The following is a 27,198-nucleotide window of genomic DNA, read 5'->3' as shown; positions in this document are numbered from 1 at the left end:
TGCATCAAAACAAAATTTACCCCAATGTAAGTATATTTATTATTAAAGTATATACCTAAACCAAAAACCCACTGCCGTCGAGTCGATTCCAATTCATAGTGACCCTATAGGACAGCACAGAATTGCCCCATAGAGTTTCCAAAGAGCGCCTGGTGGATTTGAACCACCAACCTTTTGGTTAGCAGCTGTAGCACTTAACCACTATGCCACCAGGGTTTCCAAAAGTATATACATACCTGCCATATTTTTACACAAGTAACACGCACCCTGTGCATTTGTTTGCCTGTAGCACCCTCGCCCAATGATGAACCCCTCACAAGTGTTACCATGCCAATCCTCTTCCACATGTTGCTGTAAAAAAAAATCAGCACAATATGCTTACAAAAATGCCTCACAGGAACAGGGCATGGCTAGCAAACAAATGCAGAGGGCATGCATTATCTGCATAAATATATGATACTGTTTCTATATATTAAAGAACATAAGTAAAACAGAAAATTTTTAAGTACAGGTAAAAAGTAAATACACGTATTTGTAACGATTTATTCCAATATCCTAATGTATCATGTTAAAGGTACCATATGCACACCCTACTTTGGAGATCATGATCAAGAAGACAATGCTTTCCCTCAGTACGCAGAGATAAGAGGCCTAAAATGCAAATGAACCAGAGACCTAGGATACCAGTAAAAATAAATTAATTGAAATGGTGGTTAATGGTTTCTTTCTTCTTGGAAGATGAGGACTAGAATATACGGCTGCACCACAGTGGAGGCTGTTGGAATTTGGGAGATTGTAATGGCAGCAAGGGAGTCCCTGGGTTGTGTAAATGGTTAATGTGCTTGACTGTTAACCGAGAGTTTGGAAGTTCAAGTCCACCCAGGGGCACCTCAGAAGAAAGGCTTGGTGATGTGTTTTAAAAAAAATCAGCCATTGAAAACCCTATGGAGCACAGTTCTACTCTGACATACATGGGGTCACCATGAGTCAGAATTGACTTGATGGCAGCTGGTAAGGGCAGCAAAAATCTTTGTTGATTCCATCAAACCTGTCTCTACCACATGTTCTCTGAGCAAGTTTGTGTCTCTCATAACAAAGTCAATAAATTAGGAGCATCAGGCTCTGAACACACTTTGCACCATTCCAACCTTTTAAATTTGTTGAGATTTGTTCTATGGCACAGAATAGGGTCTATCTTGATGAATTCCCATGTGCGCTTGAAAGGAATGCATATTCTGGCAACACTGGGTAGAGTGTTATATAAATGTTAATTAGATCAAGTTAGTAGATTACTTTATTCAGGTCTTCTATATCTTTATTGATCTTCTTTCACTAGTTCTAACAATTACTGAGAGAGGATTATTGAAATTTTCATGTATGCATGCAGGCATGCTTGCATACAAACATACATACTTAGACACACAATCTATATTTTTTATAAAGTTTTTAGCTGTAAGGACTTCATAAGCAATATTTATAACATAAAAAAACTAGGAAAAGACCAACTATCCAACAACATGAGACTGGTTAAATAAACTACTGGAACCATTATAAATAAAAAGTTATGAATTCATATGCTGAATAAGAATACTCCATCTATCCACCCATCCATCCATCCCCCACAACATTCAAAAAAAAAACATTAGCACTGACTATCCTTTGGTGAAGGAGCCCTGGTGATACATACAATGGTTAGGAGCTCAGCTGCTAACCCAAAAGTCAGCGGTTCGAACCCGTCCAGCCACGCCACAGGAGAAAAGACCTATTGATCTGTTTCTGCAAAGATCTGTTGCTGTTGTTGTGTCGTCAAGTCGATTCCGACTCATAGTGACCCTATACGACAGAAAACTGCCCCACAGGGTTTCCAAGTCTATAATCTTTAAAGGAGTATATCACCAAGTCCTTCCTCCCACAGAGCAGCTAGTGGGTTTGAACTGCCAATCTTTCAGTTAGCAGCTGAGTATTTAACCATTGCATCACCAGGGCCTAGAAAACTTTATGGAGCAGTTTTACTCGGTCCTATAGGGTCACTATGAGTCCAAAATGATGGCATCCTTTGGTTATGCGATTATTGGTAATTTCTATTTTCCCCCTTTAACCCTTCCCCAGTCTCCTTTGTTGGCTTTTTTCTTTAAAAAAAAAAAAAAATTTTTTTTTTTTTTAACCACAAAATACTGGCAATGCACAAAGTCCTGTCCTTAGCTTTCTCCCTACAGTTTCAACTATAACTTCTATACATCTGGTTCCCAAATCTATAATTCTAATGTACACATTTCTTGTGAGCTTTAGACCCTGACCTCCTGAAGTCTGTGCTGTTATTGTTGTTGTTAGGTGCCATCGAATGGGTTCTGACTCATAGCAACCCCAAGCACAAAAGAACAAAACACTGCCCTGTCCTGCGCCATCCTTACAATCGTTGTTATGCTTGAGCTCATTGTTGCAGCCACTGTGTCAATCCACCTCGTTGAGGGTCTTCCTCTTTTCCTCTGACCCTGTACTCTGCCAAGCATGATGTCCTTCTCCAGGGACTCATCCCTCCTGACAACATGTCCAAAGTATGTAAGACGCAGTCTCGCCATCCTTGCCTCTAAGAAGCATTCTGGCTGCACTTCTTCCAAGACAGATTTGTTCGTTCTTTTGGCAGTCCATGGTATATTCAATATTCTTCACCAACACCACAATTCAAAGGCGTCAACTCTTCTTCGGTCTTCCTTATTCATTGTCCAGCTTTCACGTGCATATGATGTGACTGAAAATACCATGGCCTGGGTCAGACGCACCTTAGCCTTCAGGGTGACGTCTTTGCTCTTCAACACTTTAAAGAGGTCCTTTGCAGCAGATTTGCCCAATGCAATGTGTCCTTTGATTTCTTGACTGCTGCTTCCATGGCTATTGATTGTGGATCCAAGTAAAATGAAATCTTGACAACTTCAATCTTCTCTCCGTTTATCATGATGTTGCTCGTTGGTCCAGTTGTGAGGATTTTTGTTTTCTTTATGTTGAGGTGTAATCCATACTGAAGGCTGTGGTCTTTGATCTTCATTAGTAAGGGCTTCAAATCCTCTTCACTTTCAGCAAGCAAGGTTGTGTCATCTGCATAACACAGGTTGTTAATGAGTCTTCCTCCAATCCTGATGCCCCGTTCTTCTTCATATAGTCCAGCTTCTCAGAATATTTGTTCAGCATACAGATTAAATAGGTATGGTGAAAGAATACAACCCTGACGCACACCTTTCCTGACTTTAAACCAATCAGTATCCCCTTGTTCTGTCCGAACAACTGCCTCTTGATCTATATAAAGGTTCCTCATGAGCACAATTAAGTGTTCTGGAATTCCCATTCTTCGCAGTGTTATCCATAGTGTTAGGATCCACACAGTCAAATGCCTTTGCATAGTCAATAAAACACAGGTAAACATCCTTCTGGTATTCTCTGCTTTCAACCAGGATCCATCTGACATCAGCAATGATATCCCTGGTTCCACATCCTCTTCTGAAACCGGCCTGAATTTCTGGCAGCTCCCTGTCGATATACTGCTGCAGCCACTTCTGAAGTCTGCAGCATGCCTTTTTTTAACCTGAATGGCTTTCCAGCTCTTCAAACTTAAAACATCAAAACCAAATTCATAAGGTTTGCTAACTTGAAAAGTATAATGAACCAGATAACAACATACCATTTTAAACCATTTAGTTCCATGTGAACCCACCTATTCAAAGTATAGTATAAAAGCTTAAATGGTAATGACTTTCCATTTAAATGAGGTAACTTGGCTAGGAAAATGCTCACATTTCCTAAAGGGGGTATTTTTTAAAGCCTTTCAAAACCAGTATTTGCTTGCCACAAAAACCAGTACTTCACTTGTGTAAAAGAAGCACATATTATATACTGCATATACGTCTAAACAGAAAAACAATGGCAAATAACACAGACATACGAGGGATGCTAGCTACCATTCTTTCAAAGGGTTCTGCTAAAAACAAAACCACAATCTCTTTCTCACTCAGTCAAATAAATTACCTCAGAAAAACTGAAATTCATTAGCCTACAATTACTGCTTAAAAGCAAACAAATATAACTTTAAAACAGTAAATTTTTCACATTGTATATGGGACTAAGTCAAGCAACAATATGAATAAAATAAGCATATATACTTAACTTTTCCATTCAGTCATGTATCTGTATAAAATATTTTTAAGTTCTCTTATTGTCCTTGATCCAGGAAAACGTGAATTTGAATTTATCATGAAACAACTAAAATAAAATTTAGAAGATGAGCACATCACCCAGGATAAACTTATAACACTCGATCTCACCAAGAATTGCATCATATAAGCCAAAGCATGAACTCAAAATCCGTTAAAATATGTGGAAATTTCTACATGCCACACTTTCTCCCCTAACTTCTTACTTGAGTTTCTGAGTTTCAAAGGCTATGTGGTAGTTTACACTACTGAATTTAAGTAATTTTCCAAAACAAATATAAAAATTATAAAATCATAACCAAATTTCATCTCAGTTTAGGGAATTTTCTTATCTTCTGTTGAGGCAATGCATGGCTAAAATTGAAAAGCCTGACAATGTTAACTGTTGGTAAGAGGTAGAACAATTGAAACTCTCCCACATACTGTGAGTGGGAGTGTAACTTAGTATGACTACTTTCGCAAACTACATAACAATATCTATAAAAGCTAAACCTATGCATGCGTACCACCACAACCCAGTAATTCAACCCCTAGGTGTATATATGTGCAATAGTATTATTACAACAGGCCAAAACTGGGATACTCAAATAATCATTAATAGTAGAAGAGATACATGATTTGTGGTATACTCATACAACGGAACACTACAAAGCAAGGGAAAAAATCCTACCCACTTTGACATTAATGAATCTCAGAATATTGAGTGAAAGAAGCCAGACACAAATGGTTCTATTTATATAAAGTTCAAAAGCAGGCAAAATGTTTCTCTGGTGTTAGAAGTCAAAAAAGTGGTCAACTTTGAAAAGGTGGGGGTTAGTCACATAAGCTAAGCTATAAGGGTGCTGGTAATGTTCCATTTCTAGTTATGGGTGGAGGGTACATCAGTCTGTTCACTGTGAGAAAATTCATTGAATGGTCCAATTATGACTTAAAATTTACTTTAAAAAAATTCAAGATATGTGTATAAAAAGTTATACCCAAAGGTCATTGTTGATATGCATGTCAGTCATTTAAGATGCTTTCTGAAGATGACATATAACCATGTACAACCGGTAAAATTATTTTTAAAGTTTTATCTTGTTACCCAAAGGACAAAATAATGTATGTGGCCCATCAAAAACTTGCTCTAGAAAGCTTATCTTAAACAAGTTGAGTTCCCTTTCTAAATAACAGAATAATAGATTAATTAAATGTAATTGCCCTACATAAAAAAATCAATTTAAAAAGAAATGCTTCACATTTTTTGTAAACAGAAAAACAACCTGAAAATCACTTTAATGAACAAATAAAATGCTGAATTTAAGGAATCAACCAATGATCTGAAGTCACCTAGAATTAATTCTTCAGATCTTAAAAGGCTTAATCCAAAAGCACATTTATGTCTTATAGCTTGCACACCACAAACCCTTGTAATATACCCAGGTCTTCAGATTCCCTGATCATAATTCCCACTTCTGAAAGCCATGCTAGCAGAATCTTTTAAGAATTTTCTTACTGGCACTCTAATGACTATCACTCCAAAACCAAAAACAGAAATCCATTGCTGTTGAGTTAATTCTGACTCACGGCGACCCTACAGGACAGAGCAGAACTGCCCGGTAGAGTTTCCAAGGCTGTAATCTTAATGGAAGCAGGCTGCCACATTTTCCTCCTGCAGAGCAGCTGGTGGGTTTGAACCACCAATCTTTCCATTAGCAGCCAAGCACTTTAACCACTGTGCCACTAGGGCACTTTGACTATCATTCCAAACATACCTTTATAGTCAGTTCTGGCCATTCGAAGCAAACCAAATCCTCCTGTATACAGAACAGTACTGAACATAATATCTAGACCTAAATATTTAAAAAAACTACAAAACAGCACTGAACCCTAAGATCCAAACCTAAAATACTTACAAAACAGATAACTGCTGCCATGAAAGAAACTGCATAAAAATAGGCCCAGGCAGTTTTATGGAGTTTTAATGCTTAACATTTATCTCAGGGTAACACTTAATGCTTAACATTTATCTCAGGTAAACAAAAAAAGGAATGACCATAAAAAATAAAATTTAAAAAAAGGAGTGACCACAGGAACTTTTTTAAAACACCTTTAAATCTTCTCTAGGCTCAAATTGTAAAAAATGTAAAATAATTTCAGCAGGTGAACTCATTTAAGAAGATGGTGATAATTGCTATAGCAGTTAGACTGTACTATCTTTAAAAAGTCATCTCTTTTACATTTTCCTCTACTTGATAATATAAGTCAGTGAACTTCATACAAAAGAAAGGGAAAGAAAAACTTACTGGAATTGAAAATTCCTCAGCCAAATACTTCAGTGAAGCTGCTTCTCTTGCCAAGAACTTGCTTCTTTCTTTCATATTGCCTTGAAGTTGTGTATCAAACTCCTTTCTGACCACAGAAGCAACAGAGTCAATAATCACAAGTTTAACTCCCTTTGAAATTATCTCTTCTTCCAAAGACTCAATCCTGGAAAAGCAGAATTTGTAAAGGAGTGAATAAATTTAAGATATAATAACGAAAACCCTATGGATCATAACACTCTAACCTGAAACCCATCACAGCAACAGTACAGGACCAGGCAGCATTTCTTTGCATTGTGCATGGGGCTGCCATGAATCAGGGACTGCTAACAAGGACAATAATTAAAAAAAAAAAAAAGAGAATACTACAAAGATTAATCAAACAAAAATAAAACACCAGCAACAAACTGTTCCTAACTTATAATAATTACTGTAGTAAGACCTCAGTAACATTTGCTAGCTGACAGAACGAATCAGTAATGGTGGGGTCAAAGAACTCCAGAGAGCATCTGTGGAGAGGTAGGATCTGAATTAGAAAGGAAAGCACTGCTTGATGGAATTTATAAAGCATAACCAATAATTTTCCCAAAAAACATGAAATATCATAATTCTACTACATAAGAACTTTTCTTTTTTTATTCAGAGGCTGAAAACATGAAAAGCCAAAAATAAAGTCTTCAAAATATTACTTAAATACCAAAATCTAAAAGAGCATACCGTTGTAGCACTTCATCACAGGTGAGTTCCCGATAAAGATGAACTTTACTACTTGTCAAAAGTAATTTTTCTTCAGTGTTAAAATATTCGGGAAAACGGGATTCTGCTATCTCAACCAGTCTGTGGGGGGGCAATGAAAAGCACATGGGAAAACTGTCAATGATATTTAAGCCCACATTGCTGAACCACTAATAAATCTTACTTGGAAAACTCTTAAGCCACAAGTAACACTGGAACAACAAGCGTTATCAATGGAGCAGATGTAAGCAAAATAGGTTAATGTCCAAGCTTAGAATATAAGCCCTCCTTTTAAAGCACTGACAGAGGTCAACAGTCAGAGCATGAGACCAGCAAGAGCCTTTAGATCTCACCTCATCTTGGGCAAGGAACAATGTCTCCTAGATTTATCTTTCTGGAAATAAATGTTTCTTATAAACAGTATTTTGACTAGCAGCTACAAGATATGTTTAGTAAATAAGAAATGCTTTCATTTTCTTGAGTGAAAGAAAATTTGAAAAAATACGGTATGTTATCATCCTAATAATCAGATATCAGTTAAGTCTTCACGTCTCAATCCAGAAAAATATGCTTTCTCAATTAAAACTTAATTCATACAAATAAATGCTATCTAATAGTTCCTTGGTATATGGCAAATTATATTCCAAACAAATTAATGCTATACACTAGTTCCTTGGAAATATGGAACTATTTCTAAATAAACGAATGCTATCCAATAGTTGCTTAGTAAACAAAAATTATTTTCTAAACACTGAATTCTGACCTCAAAGCTAGATCTAATGTGTGGGATAGGCCAAGTAAAGAAGTGTGACAAGTTAAAAAGATGCAACTATCTTCACAAATAGCACAAGACATGAGAAAATTACAAGAAATTTCAAATAGCTCAGGTTAAGGATGTTTACATACATAAATGCACATATATGTATCTTTGAGTGTAACTGTCTCCTATTTAAAATGATAGTTTATCAACTCTAATACTTAACCATCCAAGGAGGAGCAGAAGGGGGGACTATAAACACTAACATTATCTTATCTTTTATGTTTTGTATAAAAGAAAAAAAATATTTTCATTCCTAAGTAGTTAGAGAATTCCAAGAAGAGGCTAAGAACTAAGAGATAAACAAAATAAGTTCCTTACATATGCTATAATCTGAAACAAAAGAGAAAAACCTAAAACAAGAAAAGAGAAATAAAAAAGAACTAGTCAAAACATCTTTAGTATATTTTGGACAATGTGACATATACATACACAAAAAAAAAAGAAAAAAATTAGGTTAAACAAGAAGGGGAAAAACTACTTCAGGAGTAAGGCATAGTACCAAGAGATGTCGAGTGAGAAGAAAATGAATCAAATGGCCGATCAGAGGAAGTGCTTGAAAAAGGCACAGGGATTGACGTGGAAGACGGAAACGAGGTAAGTGATGGAGGCAAGAGGATATGAGAGGGCGCTGGCAAAGGCAAACCCTGAGGGTTAGGGGAAAACACATACATTTTTTGATTAGCGCAACCATTTGCTGAGTTTAGTGCTAGACAGAGAAGTCAACTAAAAAGCTCTGGTACTTGGAACTCACCGATATTTAATGTAATAGGCATGGCAGCATCTATCAGAAACATGGAAGTATGTCAAAATATGGGTGTCCAGTTGACTAGAAACCAGACTGAGAGTGCCTAACTCATTGTAACAATCACCAACAGCTGACAGACAATAATTATTTTCCACCCTCTAGCACTAGGCTGGATTTCAACTAGTGGCTTAAGTGGTGAAAGGCTCTGGAATTTATTACTGCTCTCTCATTCCATGAAGGCCCCTCAGAAAGAATGATGTTCAGTGTATGGACATGAATTAACTTTGTTCACAGTTACCATGTTATATAAAAGAATCAAATGGTTATTTACACATTTTCTATGATAAATTTCTCCAACTATTTTTTATTTCAGAAAAAAAAAATCAAATCAAAAGCCAAATAGAAATGTAGTATTTTATATGCTTTACGTTAATCACGGTAATTTCTTGTAAAAATCTTCATCATAAAGTCTTTTTTGGCTAAAGTAAGCAACAGAAAAGACCCTATCTTTTAATCCTAGACATTAATTATGTAAAGTATGAAAGCAATGACATCTAGCCAATACCTCTTCTTAAAGCGTATTCCCCTCAAAGTAGTCCCTGAGTGGTGCAAATGGTTAACGTACTAGGCTGCTAACAGAAAGGTTGGAGGTTCAAGTCCACCCAGAGGCACCTCAGAAGAAAGGCCTGGCAATCTACTTCCAAAACATCAGCCACTGAAAATCCTATGGAGCACAATTCTACTCTGAATACACATGGGGTTACCTAGCTGGTTAACTGCACAACCCAAGGACACGTGCTGGGTTTGTTGCTGTTGTTAGTCGCCATTAGGTCGATTCCCACTCATGTATAACCCGTTGCTGTTGAGTTGATTCTTACTCATAGCGACCCTATAGGACAGAGTAGAACTGCCCCACAGGGTTTCCAAGGAGCAGCTAGTAGATTTGAACTGCTGACCTTTTGGTTAGCCGCAGAGCTTTTAACCACTGCACCACCGGACTCCACTCATGTATACTCCCCAGTTACTCAATCAAACACTAATCTAGGTATTCCTAAGAGGGTATTTTGTAGATGCAATTAAAGTCTATAACCAACTTACCTTAAGTAAGAAAGGTTATCCAAGATAATCTGGTTGAGCCTGATTCAATCAACTGAAAGGCTTTAAGAGCAGAACTAAAGCTTTCCTGAAAAAGAATTTCACCTGTCAACTACAGCCTCAGCTCTGCCTTCCCTGATAGCCTGCCCTACAGGTCTGGGACTTGCTTAGCCAGCCCTGACAATTATGTGATCCAATTCCTTACAATAAATCTTTTGTATATATATACACATATATATGTACATACACACACATATATATATAAACTCTGTTTATCTGGTGGACCTTAGCTGATAAAATATGTTAACATATAATGGATTTAATGTTGTATTTTTTAATAAATAGTTACTTTTTTTTTAATTTCTCAGTTTAAATTTCTAACATGGTAAATACCAATTGACATAACTCGCCTAAACCAAAGGGAACAAAAAGTTTAAGAACTATGACAATAAAGGAAAAGACTAAAAAATTTAACCACCAAAAACCTCATATATAACAAAAGACAGCATGATCAAAGTTAAATGACAAATGACAGACTGGGAGATGTATTGTATGATAGACATCAATATCTTAAATAGACAAAGTTTTCCTATAAGTCCATAAGGAAAAAAGAGGGCAAAGTATATTTTTGGGCAATTTGCTGAAGAAATATAAATGGACCATGAACGTATGAAAAGATGTTGGGCCTCAACGGTTAAAACAATGAGATATCACTTTTTTCAAATAACCAAAAAAAAAAAAAAAAGCAACTGCCATCGAGTCGATTCTGACTCATAGCAACCCTATAGGACAGAGTAGAACTGCCCCGCAGAGTTTCCAAGGAGTGCCTGGCGGATCAAACCACCAACCTTTTGGTTAGCAGCCGTAGCACTTAACCACTACTCCACCAGGGTTTCCTTTTCAAATAAGTATGATAAGTATGATAAAATTAAAGAGATTAATACTGATGAATGAGGCTCTCAAAACACAGCTGGTGGAAACGCAAAAGGAACGGAGGGGAATGTAGCAGTTTATATCAAAATTTAAGATAAGTGCATTTTTGTTGGGTTCTTGATGAATTAAAATCATTAACATAAAAGATAAAACTTAAATATATTAGTAAAAAACTGCAGAAGAATATCTGTGAAACCTAATGGTGGGGAAAAAACTTCATTAAGATTCAAAAACCAAAATCATAAGGCAACAATTAAAAAATTAAGAATTTCTGTTCAACAAGGGACACCACAGATAAAAATAATAGATAACAGAACATATTTGCAATATGTAAAACTCATAAAGAATATCTAGAAGACAGAAGATAATAAGAACTGTAAATCAAAAAGAAATGACTAGAAACCCAGTGGAAAATGGACAAAGATGAAAGAGGATTTGAGTTCACATCTCAGCTCAACCACTTACTAGCCACATGACCTTGGAAAAATCACACAATTTCTGAGTCCCAGTTTCCTTATTTCTAAGTTTGAGACAGAGCCCTAGTGGTGCAGTGGTTAAGAGCTACAGTTGTTAACCAAAAGGTCATGAGGTAAACAGTACCTTATGATGCTGCTGTATGGATCAACTGAGATGACTTTCAGTCAATTACATTATGCTGAAATATGTTCTAATTTGTATCATGTAAGCAAATGTTATCTATAGCAATGGCTCACAAGCTTATCAGTGTCAAGAACCTTCACGTTACAGGGTGTCTAGCATCCTGGGACCCCACCTATTTATTATTGTGAAAACCATTTATTTTTGAACCTCCCTACAAATTTCCAAAGCACCTCATGGGGGGAAATCTGCCTGCCATCCTCCCCTAAGTGAGAACTACTGATTTATAAGATGGAGGTAGTAACAATCTAAAGGACCATGCTGTAAAATAAGCTAACTTTATACTCCTGACCCACCAAACCCCAAAACTGTATCCCTGAAAACCTATTACGTTTTCTATTTCAAATATTTCATTCTCTGTGGATGAATCATTTGCATATTAATTGCTAATGGGTTGCTCTGAGATAAAACACTGCCAACTTCTCCTTCCCTATCATCCAACTCCTACACGCAAAAACCCCGCATCTACACTCAGCGTCCCACTACCCTGAGCTACTCATTCCTGACAAATAATACCAGCTATGAATTCTACAATCAAAAGGTTTGCTGCAGTAGAAAGCCCCAGCAAAGGGTTCAAAGTGCTCCTTTTAAAAGGAGTCCTGGGCTACATTTCAGTTTTTCACTCACCATCAAATTTCTTCTTGAAGGTGACTACATTTTAACTTGGACCTGAAAGCTACAATGTTTCTTAAAGATTCCAGTTGTAGAGAGAGTTAACTACATGTGAACAGATGGACTTCTTTGCTGATCAGTACCAGAATCAAAAGGCTATGTCAATTAAGGAGCAGAAAACCCTATTCAGCATTATTAGTTCCCCCAGTGACCTCACAGCTCTTGCATAAAATAAAAGGAAGTTAAAAGCTTTTCGTTAGTGACCACATGCCAACTTGAAATAAAACATATGCTTAATGCAAAAAAAATTCTCCAAAATTCTAGTTGAAATGTAGCATCATAAATGTGCTGAAATTTAAGTTTATGGTTTCTCAAAGCTTCTTGTACATATGTAATATTTTCTTGTTCATTCATTCAATATACATTTGCTCAGCACTGTTGTATTACTAAAGATAATAATGTAAATCCATTAGTTTCTTGCAGATTCCAGAAAATTCCAGTTTTGTTTCAGTAATAATAAAAAGCACTTACTATGATTGATTTCCACTTTTTATCCTAGAAACTTTTCAGAATCACCTAGATTCACAAATGATAGGGCAGCTGGCACCAGACTCAGGAAAATCTATCCAGACTCATGGAACAATCTCAAAAATTGATAACAGGGAATTTATATGCCCCCTATTGCTAGCCTCCTGGGTCAAAGATCCTGGATTTGTACCAACTAGTAAATAGGCCAAGGAGCCCTGGTGATGCAATGGTTACACAGTTCCACAGGAGAAATAACCTGGCAATCTGCTTCTGTAAAGATTAAAAACCAAAAAAAAACAAACCCAGTGCCGTCGAGTCTACTCCGATTCTTAGTGACCCTATAGGACAGAGTAGAGCTGCTCCACAGTTTCCAAGGAGCACCTGGCGGATTCAAACTGCCGACCCTTTGGTTAGCAGCCGTAGCACTTAACTACTACGCCACCAGGGTTTCCTCTGTAACGATGACGGCCTAGAAAACCATATAGGGCACTTCTATTCTGTCACATAGGGTCGCTATGACTCAAAAATTGACCTGATAGGACCCAACATCAACAGTAAACAGGTCAACAGTGGCATTGTTTCAAAATTAACCAAGTTAATCTTTCGTCTTTACACACTGATTCGGAAAGAGTGATATCCTAAAAATCATTTGACTGGAATTAGGGGGTGCTGGCTCTGGGACACTTGGCACACTGAGAGGTAAAATGCATACCACATACATCAGCTCCTTTAGTCCTAAACTCAGTCCTTGCTCCCACACAGTACTAATGCAACATGTACCTCCACTTACTATATTTACCATAGTTCTGTGTTATGCATTGAATTGTGTCCCCAAAAATGTGTGTCAACTTGGCTAGGCCATGATTCCCAGTATTTGTGTGATTGCCTACCATTTTGTCATATGATGTGATTTTCCTATCTGTTGTAAATCCTGCCTCAATGATGTTAATGAGGCAGGATTAGAGGCAGTTATGTTAATTAGGCAGGACTCAATCTACAAGATTAGGTTGTATTTCCAGTCAATCTCTTTTGAGATATAAAAGACAGAAGTGAGCGAAGAGGCAGGGGAACCTCAGAAGACCAAGAAAAAGGCACCAGGAGCAGAGCACGTCCTTTGGACTCAGGGTTTCTGCACCAGGTGAAGATTGACAACAAGGACCTTCCCACAGCACCAACAGAGACAGAAAGCATTCCCCTAGAGATGGCATCCTGAATTTGGACTTCCAGCCTCCTAAGCTGTGAGAGAATAAATTTCTGTTTGTTTAAGCCACCCACTTGGGGAATTTCTGTTACAGCAGAACTAGATAGGCCATGAATTCTACATTTTAGTGATTATTTGATTAATGTCTTCTTCCCTTGCTGGACTATGTTTTTCTTCCAAGTTTTCAAAGCTTTTCGGATTTCATGATAACCCAAGAATGTCCACTTTTACCTCCTAAAATTCCAGTCCTAGAGCCCACCCACCCAGGTCCTGGGTCTCATCTCTTACTTCCCCAGATCCCTCAGTTCTTCTCACACATTTCAGTTCCCTTCTATTTACAGTTCTAAGACTCATCTTTATATTCTTTCACCATTTTATTTCTCTCAAAGCTTTATTTCAAAAACTTCTATTTCTATCAACATTCCATATTATCTCCCTGTTCGATTCCTAAGCCCCCAGTTCCACCTTCTTCTAATTATCTCCAATAGGGTTTAATACATAATCCATTCAACTCACATATAATGAAATTCTCATAGTTACCAAAATTTCTGTAATCCAGAATATGGGTACAGGTTGCTGGATTAATCTCTTTATTCATATTCTCAAAGTGCAAGGTGTAAGCATATAGTGCCTAAGATTGCACAGGATCTTAAGCAGAAGTCCAATAAGTCAAACAAACAAACAAACAAAAAAGCCCTTTTCTCAATCAATTAGAAGGAGGAAATCCATAGCTCTGTCTATTTAGTCCTCCCTTCACCCCAAGGCAACCCCAAGTACCTGAGGGCTTAGCATCAAACCATATCATTAACTAATTGTTAAATAGTCTGGAGGTACAATTACAGTCTATGATGAAAGTACACAATTAACATACTAGGGTAGATTATTATCTTCTAAAAGAGATATACAATAAACTAGGTAGTACATTCCTTTCAAAAATATAACTACTCTTTCTAAAGGAATTTTAAGTAAATTCATTTGCAGGATTTTCATTTTTAATGCATTTTAAACTTGGTTTTCATTTGAAATATAAATTAAAATATTCCTTTTTGAGTCTCATATTTTCCTATTTTACCTTTTTTCTAATTCTAGAAACTATTCCAGCTATGGCAGACACTGTTAATTGCCTACCCAATATCCATTCCCATTTCTTCCTTACTATAAGAACCCCAAGTTTACTCCACCAGCAATGTAAACCAAGCCTAGGCAACTAATCATGATTGTTATGACAACCTTTTCCCATTCTTCCTCGCATCTGTGGTGGCCCAGTGAGATGAAAAAGGAAATCTGCAGAGAGGGAGAGGTGAGTGTTCTAGAAAAACTTTTACTTTCCTAATGAAAGGAATACATACAGCTGGTCCTTTCCCCTCCCACTGATAGGAGCATGGGATGGATGTGATAACTTTACCAGTCCTAGGTCTCTTGTGGTACTACTAAGCAGTTGAACCGGTGCCAGCAACTGCCTACCTCAGTTCTTCTTGTTATGTAAGAAAAATAAGCCTCTTTCTATTTAAGCTGCTGTTCTCTGGGTATTCAGTGACTTGCAACAGAAAATGTTCCTAACCAATAGACCAACCTTCCCCTAATAACTCCAAATAGGGGTCAAACAGTCCTGAAACAGCACCAATGTTATGAAACCAGGCACTACAGAGTCAGCTCCATTCCATGACCCCACCAGGACAAATTCTAGAACACCAAGTCTGACATCTATACAAAAGGAGTGCTGGTACTTCTGAGGTCACCTGACCCTATCATCAGACCTCAAAATGTACTCCATGTGGCAGTCAGATGACCACACTTTACCAGCCTTATAAAGAATGGAATAGGAAAATAAAGACAACACAAATTTCAATCCCTATTCTAGAATGACCTTCAGATGTGCAACATAATTCCAACAAAGTGACTAAAATTTTACCTCTTCACATTTCCCAACCTGTCTCTGATGCAACTGCTAATATGCACATAGGCAGGAAAAGATAATTAAGGAGAAATAAGTAAATATGGAGGACCCAAAAAGTAGATAATTAAGGCTGTATGCAAAAACAAAGAAACACAAACAATACTCTACACGAATTAGAAAATATGGACTAGTCACCTGCATTTATGCTGGATAGGCTAAAACTTAACTGAAAACAACCAAAACAATTAGATATCACTCAATTCACTGACAGGGTTTTCAAACCTGGTAACAATATAATTATGCAACAGTTTACTCTTTAAGAAGACATTCTAAACTGGGCTTTTTAAAGGGTACAAAAAAAGGAGGAATCCAATTACAGTGAACCAAGCTAGGGTTTTTTGGGTAAGCTACCATTATCAGAATAACCTTAATCCTTGAATTCTTTAACCAAATTCCCTGGGACCTCTGTAAGAGCTATTTAGTACCTAATTGGCTAACTAATGCCTGCTTGATGTGTTAGTAGAGGAGTCCTCGTGGTGCAGTGGTAAAAGTGCTCGGCGCCAACCAAAAGGTTGGTGGTTGGAACCCACCAGTTGCTCCCCTGGAGAAGGATGTAGCAATCTGCTTCCATAAAGATTTACAGCCTTGGCAAGGTCATGGAAGTTCCACAGACACGTTCAAACTCCCTGAGAGACCAAATTATTGGGCTGAGGGATATGGGGACCATGGTCTCAGGGAACATCTAGCTCAACTGACATAACACACTTTATAAAGAAAATGTTCTACATTCTACTTTGCTGAGTAGCATCTGGGGTCTTAAAAGCTTATGAGCCACCATCTAAAATACTCCACTGGTCTCACCCCATCTGGAACAAGGGAGAATGAAGAAAACCAAAGATAGAAGGGAAAGATTAGTCCAAAGGACTAATGGACCACAACTACCATAGCCTCTACCAGACTGAGTCCAGCACAACTAGATGGTGCCTGATATCACTACTGACTGCTCTGACAGGGATCACAGTGGAGAGTCCTGGACAGAGCTGGAGAAAAATGTAATTCCAACTCACAAAAAAAGACCAGACTTACTGGTCTGACAGAGACTGGAGAAACCTCGAGAGTATGGCCCCCAGATACCCTTTTAGCTAAGTAATGAAGTCACTCCTGAGGTTCACCCTTTAGCCAAAGATTAGACAGGCCCATAAAACAAAACAAGACTAAAGGGGCACACCAACCCAGAGGCAAGGGCTAGAGGACAGTGGGGGACAGGAAAGCTGGTAATGGAGAACCCAAGGTCGAGAAGGGGAGAGTGTTGACATGTTATGGGGTTGGCAACCAATGTCACAAAACAAAATGTGTACTAATTGTTTAAAGAGAAGATAGTTTGTTTTGTAAACCTTCAACTAACGTACAATAATAAAATAAAATAAATACCACTCCCCCCCCTCCAAAAAAAAGAAGAGAAAAAAAATCTATCAAAATAAATAAATAAAGATTTACAGCCTTGGAAACCCTAGGGGGCAGTTCTACTCTATCCAGTAGGATTACTATGAGTCAGAATCAACTCAGTGGCAGTGGGTTTGGGTTTTGAGTCATATATGGTTTTGCTTCTGTTATTTTTTTTGTTGTTTGTTTATGCCAAGAACCAGCTAAGCTCATCGTACTGCAATTGATTATTATGTCTTTTAAGCAGGGCTTAAAAGATTCCATCCAGTTCAAACCCCTGCTGAAAATGTGCACTTCTAACAAGTTCCCAGGCAATGCTAATGCTGCTAGTTAGGGACCAATTCTGAGAACCACTAGCAGAGCAGTAGTTCTCAAAATTTACTATACATAAGAATCACCAGGGGATCTTGTTAAAATGTAGATTCTGATTCAGTATATCTGGGGTGGAAATGCAAATTCTCAGCAGGGGTTTGAACCAGAACAACCTGGTTTGAAGCTTTTAAGTCTCCTTTAACCTAAAGGTTCCCCCTCCAACTCATTTCTTTTTTTTTTTTTTTTAATCTTGCAATTTATTTGTTGAGAAAACCAAACTGCTCTATAGTTTCCCACAGTTTGAATTTTTCTGATTGCATCCCTGTACGGTAGGTTCACATGTTCCTCCTCTCTTCTCTGCATATGTTGTAAATTGGTAGTTGGAGTTGAAGGTAAATTGATCATTCAGGTTTGACTGTTCAGGAGATACACAATCACTGGTCCTGTTTTTGTGATCCTAGCAGCCTTTGATATTCAATACCTACATCCAATAGATTGTTAGGGTTTGTAAGTTGGTGTATTCTAGCATTCCCTCTTCATTTATTACTGTAATACTTCTATAAAAAAGACTTTTACAAAAAGATTACTAAGTAATACAGTTCGTATAGGTAAAAAAAGAATAAGTTCTTGATTTTTTTTTAATTTACTCATTTTCAAAATAATGACTTCTCCAGCATTCTCCAATATCATTGTCATTTCTTAATATCATTAATATCACTGACATTTCTTAGTATCATCATAGACACATGAATATAAGCATATTTCCTGTGTTTTAATCTACTGTCATTATTATTCTTATTGACACTCAATTTGTTTCACCTTTGGCCAGCAGGAGCCCCTCAGGTTGGTTCTCAGGTCTTTTTGACAGTTCCCTAATTAGTCTTTAATAGCATCCTTACTAAAAAAAAATTTTTTTTTTTTTTACATCAGATATGATAGGATGTTTCAGACTAACTTGGCAATGTCCTGCTCCAGACCTAGGATCAGTCATTTCCCCATTGTTTCCTAATTTTAATAAGAAATCATATCTGGATTCCACAGTCTGGGAGTTACAACTATGAATTCATTCACTTAGCAAATATTTTCTTAGTACTTAACGTGCGTCAGTCACTGAGTTTGGCTTAAAGATACAACAGAAACTCAATAAGCTGCCAGCCTAGTGGCATATACTCAGAAAGAATGGAAAACCAAGAAATGTACAGAAGAAAGCAAGTAGTTAACTCTGGGCAAAAAAATCCATCTGGACCTTCTCTGGCGAAGTAACATCTTTCATCAAAATGGTACTCTTTAGAAAGAAATAAGGGAGAAATCAGATTCATAGTGGCAAAGTCAAAGACAGTCTGAAAGGATTATACTTTGACTGAGAGAACAGGATGGAATGAGTCTCTAAATGTGTAAGACCTCGGCTTATGAATGCCAATCAGAGTTGGAGGTACAGGGATAGGGAGGCCAGATTTATCTCCAGGTGTACAGAATTACACAAAAGATCAAATGTCTCTCTCACAGAATGTTAGAGGTCCCTACCAAACTAACAAAATCTTTTCTTCCCAGGAGCGGATACACTTACCATCAGTGTGATTCTTAATGTCGCACTATTTCGAAGGTTAAGTAAAATACTTCTCTATCAAAAAATGCTTTGTGTACACAGGAAATGTGCAATTTTTCCGGTCACTAATATTTTATTTCCAACTAGAAATTACTCATAAAGCAGCAGACTTTTCGTCTTTCTTAATTTTTCGTCTTCCTCATTTTCTACTTATATTCCTCCCTCTGTTACTTGAGCTTCTTTTTTCCTGACTTTCTGCAAAATCCAGCTTACCCAAGAGCCCCACTTAAACCAATGAGAAAGGGATACGGGAGACAAAAAGAAATCGCTTCCTGGGTCAGTTTTAAAAGGAAAATTCCTTTAAAACAGTATCTAGCATTCTGTATCCTCAAAAGAAGAAAGAAGGTAAATGTTAACCTATTTGTAAAATGTCATATGTGGTACATAAAAGAAGTTACAAAAGTAAAGCACTATTATGGCAAGTAATAAAATCTCTTACCTTTCAGCACTAAATGCTGACTCTGTGTCAATGTATGCAACAGCTCCTTCTAATCCTCCCATGTTGGTGGGTAACGTAGCCAAAACACTCATCATTATACAAAACTGAGTTTTTCCACAACCTGGGGGACCTGTAATCTAAAAAACAAGGGTTATCTGAATAAACATAACAAGCCATTGAAGAACCTGCCACATACACAATGTATTAGTCCCCTGGGACTGACAAAACAAATTACCACAAACTGGGTAGAGCTTAAAACAACAGAAATTTATTCTCTCAGAAAGTCTGAAATCAAGCTGTCCACAGGGCCATGCTCTGCTAAATGCTCTAGGGAAGAATCTTTCCTTGATTCTTCCAAGCTTTTAGTGGTTCCAGGCAATCCATTATGCTGAGTGAAATAAGTCAATCACAAAAGGACAAATATTGTATGAGACCACTACTATAAGAACGCACGAAAAGGCTTATACGCAGAAAGAAATAATCTTTGACAGTTACTAGGGAGGGGATGGGTGGGAAGGGAAAAACACTAACTAGACAATAGATAAGTGGTACCTTGGTCGCTGTGAGTCGGAATCAACTCGACAGCAATGGGTTTGGTTTTGATATGGTTTACTTTGGTGAAGGGTAAGACAGTACACAATACTAGGAAAGTTAGCACAATTTGACCAAGGCAAGGTCATGGAAGCTTCATACACACATCCAAACTCCCTGAGGGACCAAACTATTGGGCTGAGGGCTAGGGACCATGGTCTTGGGGGACATCTAGCTCAACTGGCATAACATAGCTTATAAAGAAAATGATCTACATTCTACTTTGCTGAGTAGCATCTGGGGTCTTAAAAACTTGTAAGCAGCTATCTAAGATACTCCACTGGTCTCACCCTGTCTGGAGAAAGCAAGAATGAAGAAAACCAAAGACACAACGGAAAGATAAGTCCAAAGGACTAATGGACCTCAACCACTACAGCCTCCACCAGACTAAGTCTACCACAATTAGATGGTGCCTGGCTACCACCACTGACTGCTCTGGCAGAGATCATAATAGAGGGACCCGGACAGAGCTAGAGAAAAATGTAGAACGAAATTCTAACTCACAAAAAAGACCAGACTTACTGGTCTGACAGAGACTGGAGAAACCTCGAGAGTATGGCCCCCGAACACCCTTTTAACTCAATACTGAAGTCACTCCTGAGGTTCACCCTTCAGTCAAAGATTGTTGTTGTTGTTAGGTGCCGTCGAGTCGGTTCCGACTCATAGCGGCCCTATGCACAAAAGAACGAAACACTGCACAGTCCTGCGCCATCCTTACAATCGTTGTTATGCTTGAGCTCGTTGTTGCAGCCACTGTGTCAATCCACCTCATTGAGGGTCTTCCTCTTTTCTGCTGACCCTGTACTCTGCCAAGCATGATGTCCTTCTCCAGGGACTCATCCCTCCTGACAATATGTCCAAAGTATGTAAGACGCAGTCTCGCCATCCTTGCTTCTAAGGAGCATTCTGGCTGCACTTCTTCCAAGACAGATTTGTTCATTCTTTTGGCAGTCCACGGTATATTCAATATTCTTCACCAACAACACAGTTCAACGGCGTCAATTCGTCTTTGATCTTTCTTATTCATTATCCAGCTTTCACATGCATATGATGATATTGAAAATACCATGGCTTAGGTCAGGTGCACGTTAGCCTTCAGGGTGATGTTTTTGCTCTTCAACACTTTGAAGAGGTCCTTTGCAGCAGATCTACCCAATGCAATGCATCTTTTGATTTCTTGACTGCTGCTTCCATGACTGTTGATTGTGGATCCAAATAAAATGAAATCCTTGACAACTTCAATCTTTTCTCCGTTTATCATGATGTTGCTCATAGGTCCAGTTGTGAGGATTTTTGCTTTCTTTATGTTGAGGTACAATCCAAACTGAAGGCTGTGGTCTTTGATCTATCTTCATTGGTAAATGCTTCAAATCCTCTTCACTTTCAGCAAGCAAGGTTGTGTCATCTGCATAACGCAGGTTGTTAATGAGTCTTCCTCCAATCCTGATGCCCCGTTCTTCTCCATATAGTCCAGCTTCTCAGATTATTTGTTCAGCATACAGATTAAATAGGTGTGGCGAAAGAATACAAGCCTGATGCACACCTTTCCTGACTTTAAACCAATCAGTATCCCCTTGTTCTGTCTGAACAACTGCCTCTTGATCTATGTAAAGGTTCCACATGAGCACAATTAAGCGTTCTGGAACTCCCATTCTTCGCAGTGTTATCCATAGTTTGTTATGATCCACACAGTCAAATGCCTTTGCGTAGTCAATAAAAGACAGGTAAACATCCTTCTGGTATTCTCTGCTTTTAGCCAGGATCCATCTGACATCAGCAATGATATCCCTGGTTCCATGTCCTCTTCTGAAACCAGCCTGAATTTCTGGCAGTTCCCTGTCGATATACTGCTGCAGCCGTTTCTGAATGATCTTCAGCAAAACTTTGCTTGTGTGTGATATTAATAATATTGTTCTATAATTTCCACATTCGGTTGGATCACCTTTCTTGGGAACAGGCATTAATGTGGATCTCTTCCAATCAGTTGGCCAGGAAGCTGTCTTCCAAATTTCTTGGCATAGACGAGTGAGCACCTCCAGCACTGCATCTGTTTGATGAAACATCTCAATTGATATTCCATCAATTCCTGGAGCCTTGTTTTTCGCCAATGCCTTCAGAGCAGCTTGGACTTCTTCCTTCAGTACCATCGGTTCCTGATCATATGCCACCTCTTGAAATGGTTGAATATGAACTAATTCTTTTTGGTATAATGACTGTGTATTCCTTCCATCTTCGTTTGATGCTTCCTGCATCATTTAATATTTTCCCCATGGAATCCTTCACTATTGCAACTCGAGGCTTGAATTTTTTCTTCAGTTCTTTCAGCTTGAGAAACGCCGAGCATGTTCTTCCCTTTTGGTTTTCCATCTCCAGCTCTTTGCGCATGTCATTATAATACTTCATTTTGTCTTCTCAAGAGGCCCTTTGAAATCTTCTGTTCAGTTCTTTTACTTCATCAATTCTTCCTTTTGCTTTAGCTGCTCGATGCTCAAGAGCAAGTTTCCGAGTCTCCTCTGACATCTACCTCGGTCTGTCTTTTCAGTGACCTCTTGCTTTCTTCATGGATGATGTCCTTGATGTCATTCCACAACTCGTCTGGTCTTCAGGTCACTAGTGTTCAATGCATCAAATCTATTCTTCGGATGGTCTCTAAATTCAGGTGGGATATACTTAAGGTCGTATCTTGGCTCTCGTGGACTTGGTCTGATTTTCTTCAGTTTCAACTTGAACTTGCATATGAGCAATCGATGGTCTGTTCCACAGTCAGCCCCTGGCCTTATTCTGACTGGTGATATTGAGCTGTTCCATCGTCTCTTTCCACAGATGTAGTCAATTTGATTTCTGTGTGTTCCATCTGGCGAGGTCCACATGTATAGTCACCGTTTATGTTGGTGAAAGAAGGTCTGTGCAATGAAGAAGTCATTGGTCTTGCAAAATTCTATCATTCGATCTCCAGCATTGTTTCTATCCCCAAGGCCATATTTTCCAACTACTGATCTTTCTTCTTTGTTTCCAACTTTTGCATTCCAATTGCCAGTAATTATCAATGCATCTTGATTGCATGTTCCATCAATTTCAGACTGCAGCAGCTGATAAAAATCTTCTATTTCTTCATCCTTGGCTCCAGCGGTTGATGCATAAATTTGAATAATAGTGGTATTAACTGGTCTTCCTTGTAGCTGCATGGATATTATCCTATCACTGACAGCGTTGTACTTCAGGATAGATCTTGAAACGTTCTTTTTCACGATGAATGTAATACCATTCCTCTTTGAGTTGTCATTCCCAGCATAGTAGACTATATGATTGTCTGATTCAAAATGGCCAATTCCAGTCCATTTCAGCTCACTAATGCCTAGGATATCGATGTTTATGAGTTCCATTTCATTTTTGACAACTTCCAATTTTCCTAGATTCATACTTCATACATTCCAGGTTCCGATTATTAATGGATGTTTACAGCTGTTTCTTCTCATTTTGAGTCGTGCCACATCAGCAAATGAAGGCCCCGAAAGCTTTACTCCATCCACGTCATTAAGGTCAACTCTACTTTGAGGAGGCAGCTCTTCCCCAGTCATCTTTTGAGTGCCTTCCAACCTGGGGGACTCATCTTCCAGCACTATATCAGACAATGTTCCGCTGCTTTTCATAAGGTTTTCACTGGCTAATGCTTTTCAGAAGTAGATTGCTGGGTCCTTCTTCCCAGTCTGTCTTAGTCTGGATGCTCAGCTGAAACCTGTCCTCCATGGGTGACCCTGCTGGTATCTGAATGCCGGTGGGATTGCTTCCAGCATCACAGCAACACACAAGCCGCCACAGTACAACAAACTGACAGACAGGCCCATAAAACAAAACAAGATGAAATGGGCACACTAGTCCAGGGGCAAGGACGAGAAGGTAAGAGGGGACAGAAAAGCTGGTAATGGGGAGCCCAAGGTCAAGAAGGCAAGAGTGTTGACATGTCGTGGGGCTGGCAACCAATGTCACAAAACAATATGTATATTAATTGTTTAATGAGAAACCAATTTGCTCTGTAAACCTTCATCTCAAGTACAACAAAAAATGTTTACTATGTTCCCTCAGGGCTCCTTTCCAATATATGCATATTTATTATATAGATAAACTATTCTACTAATGTATTATATATAACACAAAACATAAGTCAAATGGAAATTTAAAAAAGATTACAAACATTTAAAATACTTTCAAATATTATTTACTAATGGTACAAAAAAACTTTTTACTTTCATAAAAACTTTTTAAGATGTTTAGTGAGAGCAATGATTTCAGACTTAAGACCTCCAGAACTGTAACAGAATAAAATGCGTGTTGTTTTAAGTAAATTCCCCACCCCCCCAAAAAAACAACTGAAATTTTTTATTTGGAAGATTTTTCCAACAGTACAGAAAACATTGTTACTCAATTTTCTAAGTATGCAGAAAAGAAACTTTTCATAGGACACACACATCTTTGACAATAAAAATCATTTATTTGGGGGACTATATCTTCCCTGATATGTCTTCCCCTTATTGGCACAAAAAACTTTACTTCTTCATGTACTTCATTATTAGAACAGAATCCAGGTAATACAATAATCTGGGCCAAATTAAAAAACATCTGTACTTTAATTACACAGCAATGTCCCACATTGAATAATTTGTTTTAATTCTTGATGCTTCAAATCATCTGCAAGGTTGAATTATATAAGAGATTACTGTAATGTCACTGAAAAAATCATGGAAGTTTGTCTTCCTATTCTGTGTATTTCTTAATCACAATGACTTCCTACTATCCCTAGCCAATATTTCAAAGGACAAAGTATCAGGAAGAGTTTTGTTGTTGTTAACAATAATGGATATAATCCTATATATCATATCGTTCTCTTCATACTTTCAAATTTTGGGGGTGTCTTATGAAATGAGACTAGATTGTCACTGCTTTTACTTGACTAGGAGTAGGAGGATCATCAGCTGACTTTTACACGTGAGTGGTTCACTTCTGCTCACATTATTATTGTCTTCAATCTAAATTTTCTCTGTAAGAGTATTTTTTAGAAAAATTAATTTTTTTAAAGAATTTTTTAAGCCATTTGTCTGTTTTGTGATATTTGGCTTAACTAAATCCATAAATCCACTTAGCAAGGTACTTGTAAAACTATAATTCATCCCAATATGCTGAAAATAAAAGCACAGGCAAGGTGCCTCTGTCAACCCTCTGTGCTCTTCCTTCATGAACTACACCTGATACATGACAGTCTGATTACACAGGCCAGATGAAGGTGTCAGTGTCAATGCATATATTAAATATTCATAAAGGATAATTTCATTTTTTAGATTGAAATACCAATAAAACGTCTAATATTTTCTTCCCACAACCTAATGAAACATATTGTGTATCCTGCTCTGGAAATTACTGGTTTAAAGAGCTCCCAACACTTACCATGGACCTTTTATCAATATTAAAGACAATATGGATCAAATGAGCCACCAGATACCAGAACAAGGGAAACTTCTGTCAGTGGAAATTGAAACTCGATGTTGAAAATGAAGTAATGGTTATACTTCGAAGTGCTAACTAATGGCGGAACCGAGGCCTGCCCTTCTACACCTGATATCTACATTCAAGGTTTTAGATATGTTCTAAGGCTTAATGAGTTAAAATCACTTAATGCTTCATGAATTTTAGTGGTAAGGTGAAAAAGCCATCATTTTAATTAGAATAATATATGAATTTTAATTCGTTTGTATTTAAATTAGTAATATTTTAATAATAAAATCAATAATTTAATTTAATTATATATTACAATATTCAGTAAATTATCAAGTATCATGACAATGTAAGGTGTTATCTTACTATTCCATTTTTAAATAAAGCATGTAAAAAATATCTGAAAAATTAAACAAACAACTGGCATTTTTCCTATGTACTAACTCAACAGAGCCTTGGTGAAAATAGAGTATCATGTAAATAATGTTAAGAGATTTTGGGGTTTGTCTTTTTTTGAGTTTGGATTAGAAATAAAATATTTGACATAATAACCTTTACTATAAAGTGTAATAACTATTTTTCTAATTCTTTAGAAACCTCAGATCCTCTTCATATATTTTTTCTTCTCTTCCTAGCCTCAAAAAAATTAAAGTATATGCAATTTTTATTAACTGCCCGGAGTTAAATTTCGTTATTTTTCAGGTTTACTTTGTGGTTTAAAACATTTCAACATTCATAATTTTTAGCTTCATATAGTTTAGCTCTGAATTCTAGCACCCAAACCACAAAATTTCAAGTTGTGATTCGGTTCCCAACTTCAACTCCAGTGGCGGTTAGAAAGAGACAAGCCAGAATAGTCTAAGTTATTTGCTTCTTGGAAACTTAAGAGTGAATACAACATTTACACAGAAGCAAAGAACAAAATACAATTATCTTCATATAGATAGAGCCTAAATTTCAACAATCCTGCCTGAGAAGTGTAAAAGAACTGGAAGAAAATGACCAGCAGTAAAGATCACTCACTACCAACAAAGAAGCAAATATTAATAATTGGTTTGAAGAGGAAAGAGAATTATTCCTAAGAAAAGAAGGTCTAGCTATATACTAAAGTAAAAATGAAGCCGACTCATTTTAATCTCAAATGAGATGAAGTGGTTGAGATGAATGTGAAACCCAGATATATTAGAACCCAAAATCTTAACAAGTTAACTCTCCCCACATTGAAGACAAGGGCAACAGGATGGGGCAATCGGCCAAACCAAGACTTTGCAGAAAAAATGTAGGGACTGCCTGGCTCTGATCTGAGACAAGAGAGCGTGTGGAAACTTCATTTTTTTTAATAATCTCTCAGAATCTGTGTGTCCTCATTTTTCTACAATCACATAGAAATATGATTAGGCCTTTCACATTCAAGGAATTCATTTTTAAAATAGGTCCCTAAATCCTAAAACCAAAAAACAAAACAATCTCAGAAAGGCCAGCTTGCACTTGGCCTTGTGAAAGAAAGAAACCTTGATCTTAAATTACTTTGCATCAACATGTGGAAGGTTTTATATCTCGGATTTTCTCTACCACTCCATCTTATATCATAT

At 37.5% G+C, this 27,198-nt stretch overlaps 1 protein-coding gene across 7 annotated transcripts in view; it reads right to left on the bottom strand.

Annotated features, from left to right (window-relative positions):
• RAD51B (RAD51 paralog B) overlaps nt 1-27,198 on the bottom strand; it is an 834,574-nt gene that overhangs the window by 778,150 nt on the left and 29,226 nt on the right. For all 7 annotated transcript variants that reach the window (XR_007518880.1, XM_049897892.1, XM_049897893.1 and 4 more), the window contains 3 exons: nt 19,529-19,665; nt 7,223-7,342; nt 6,488-6,671 (listed from right to left, as the gene is read on the bottom strand). Coding sequence is in view for 6 of the 7 variants with exons in the window: in XM_049897892.1 (XP_049753849.1) it covers nt 6,488-6,671; nt 7,223-7,342; nt 19,529-19,665 (441 nt within the window). In the remaining variant the exon portion in view is untranslated. The remainder of the gene's footprint in view (nt 1-6,487; nt 6,672-7,222; nt 7,343-19,528; nt 19,666-27,198) is intronic.

Source organism: Elephas maximus, chromosome 10 (genome assembly GCF_024166365.1).
Source record: "Elephas maximus indicus isolate mEleMax1 chromosome 10, mEleMax1 primary haplotype, whole genome shotgun sequence".
Lineage (NCBI taxonomy): Eukaryota > Metazoa > Chordata > Mammalia > Proboscidea > Elephantidae > Elephas > Elephas maximus.
Note: the sequence above shows the minus strand (reverse complement) of the source record. Positions and strands in the feature narration are given on the sequence as shown.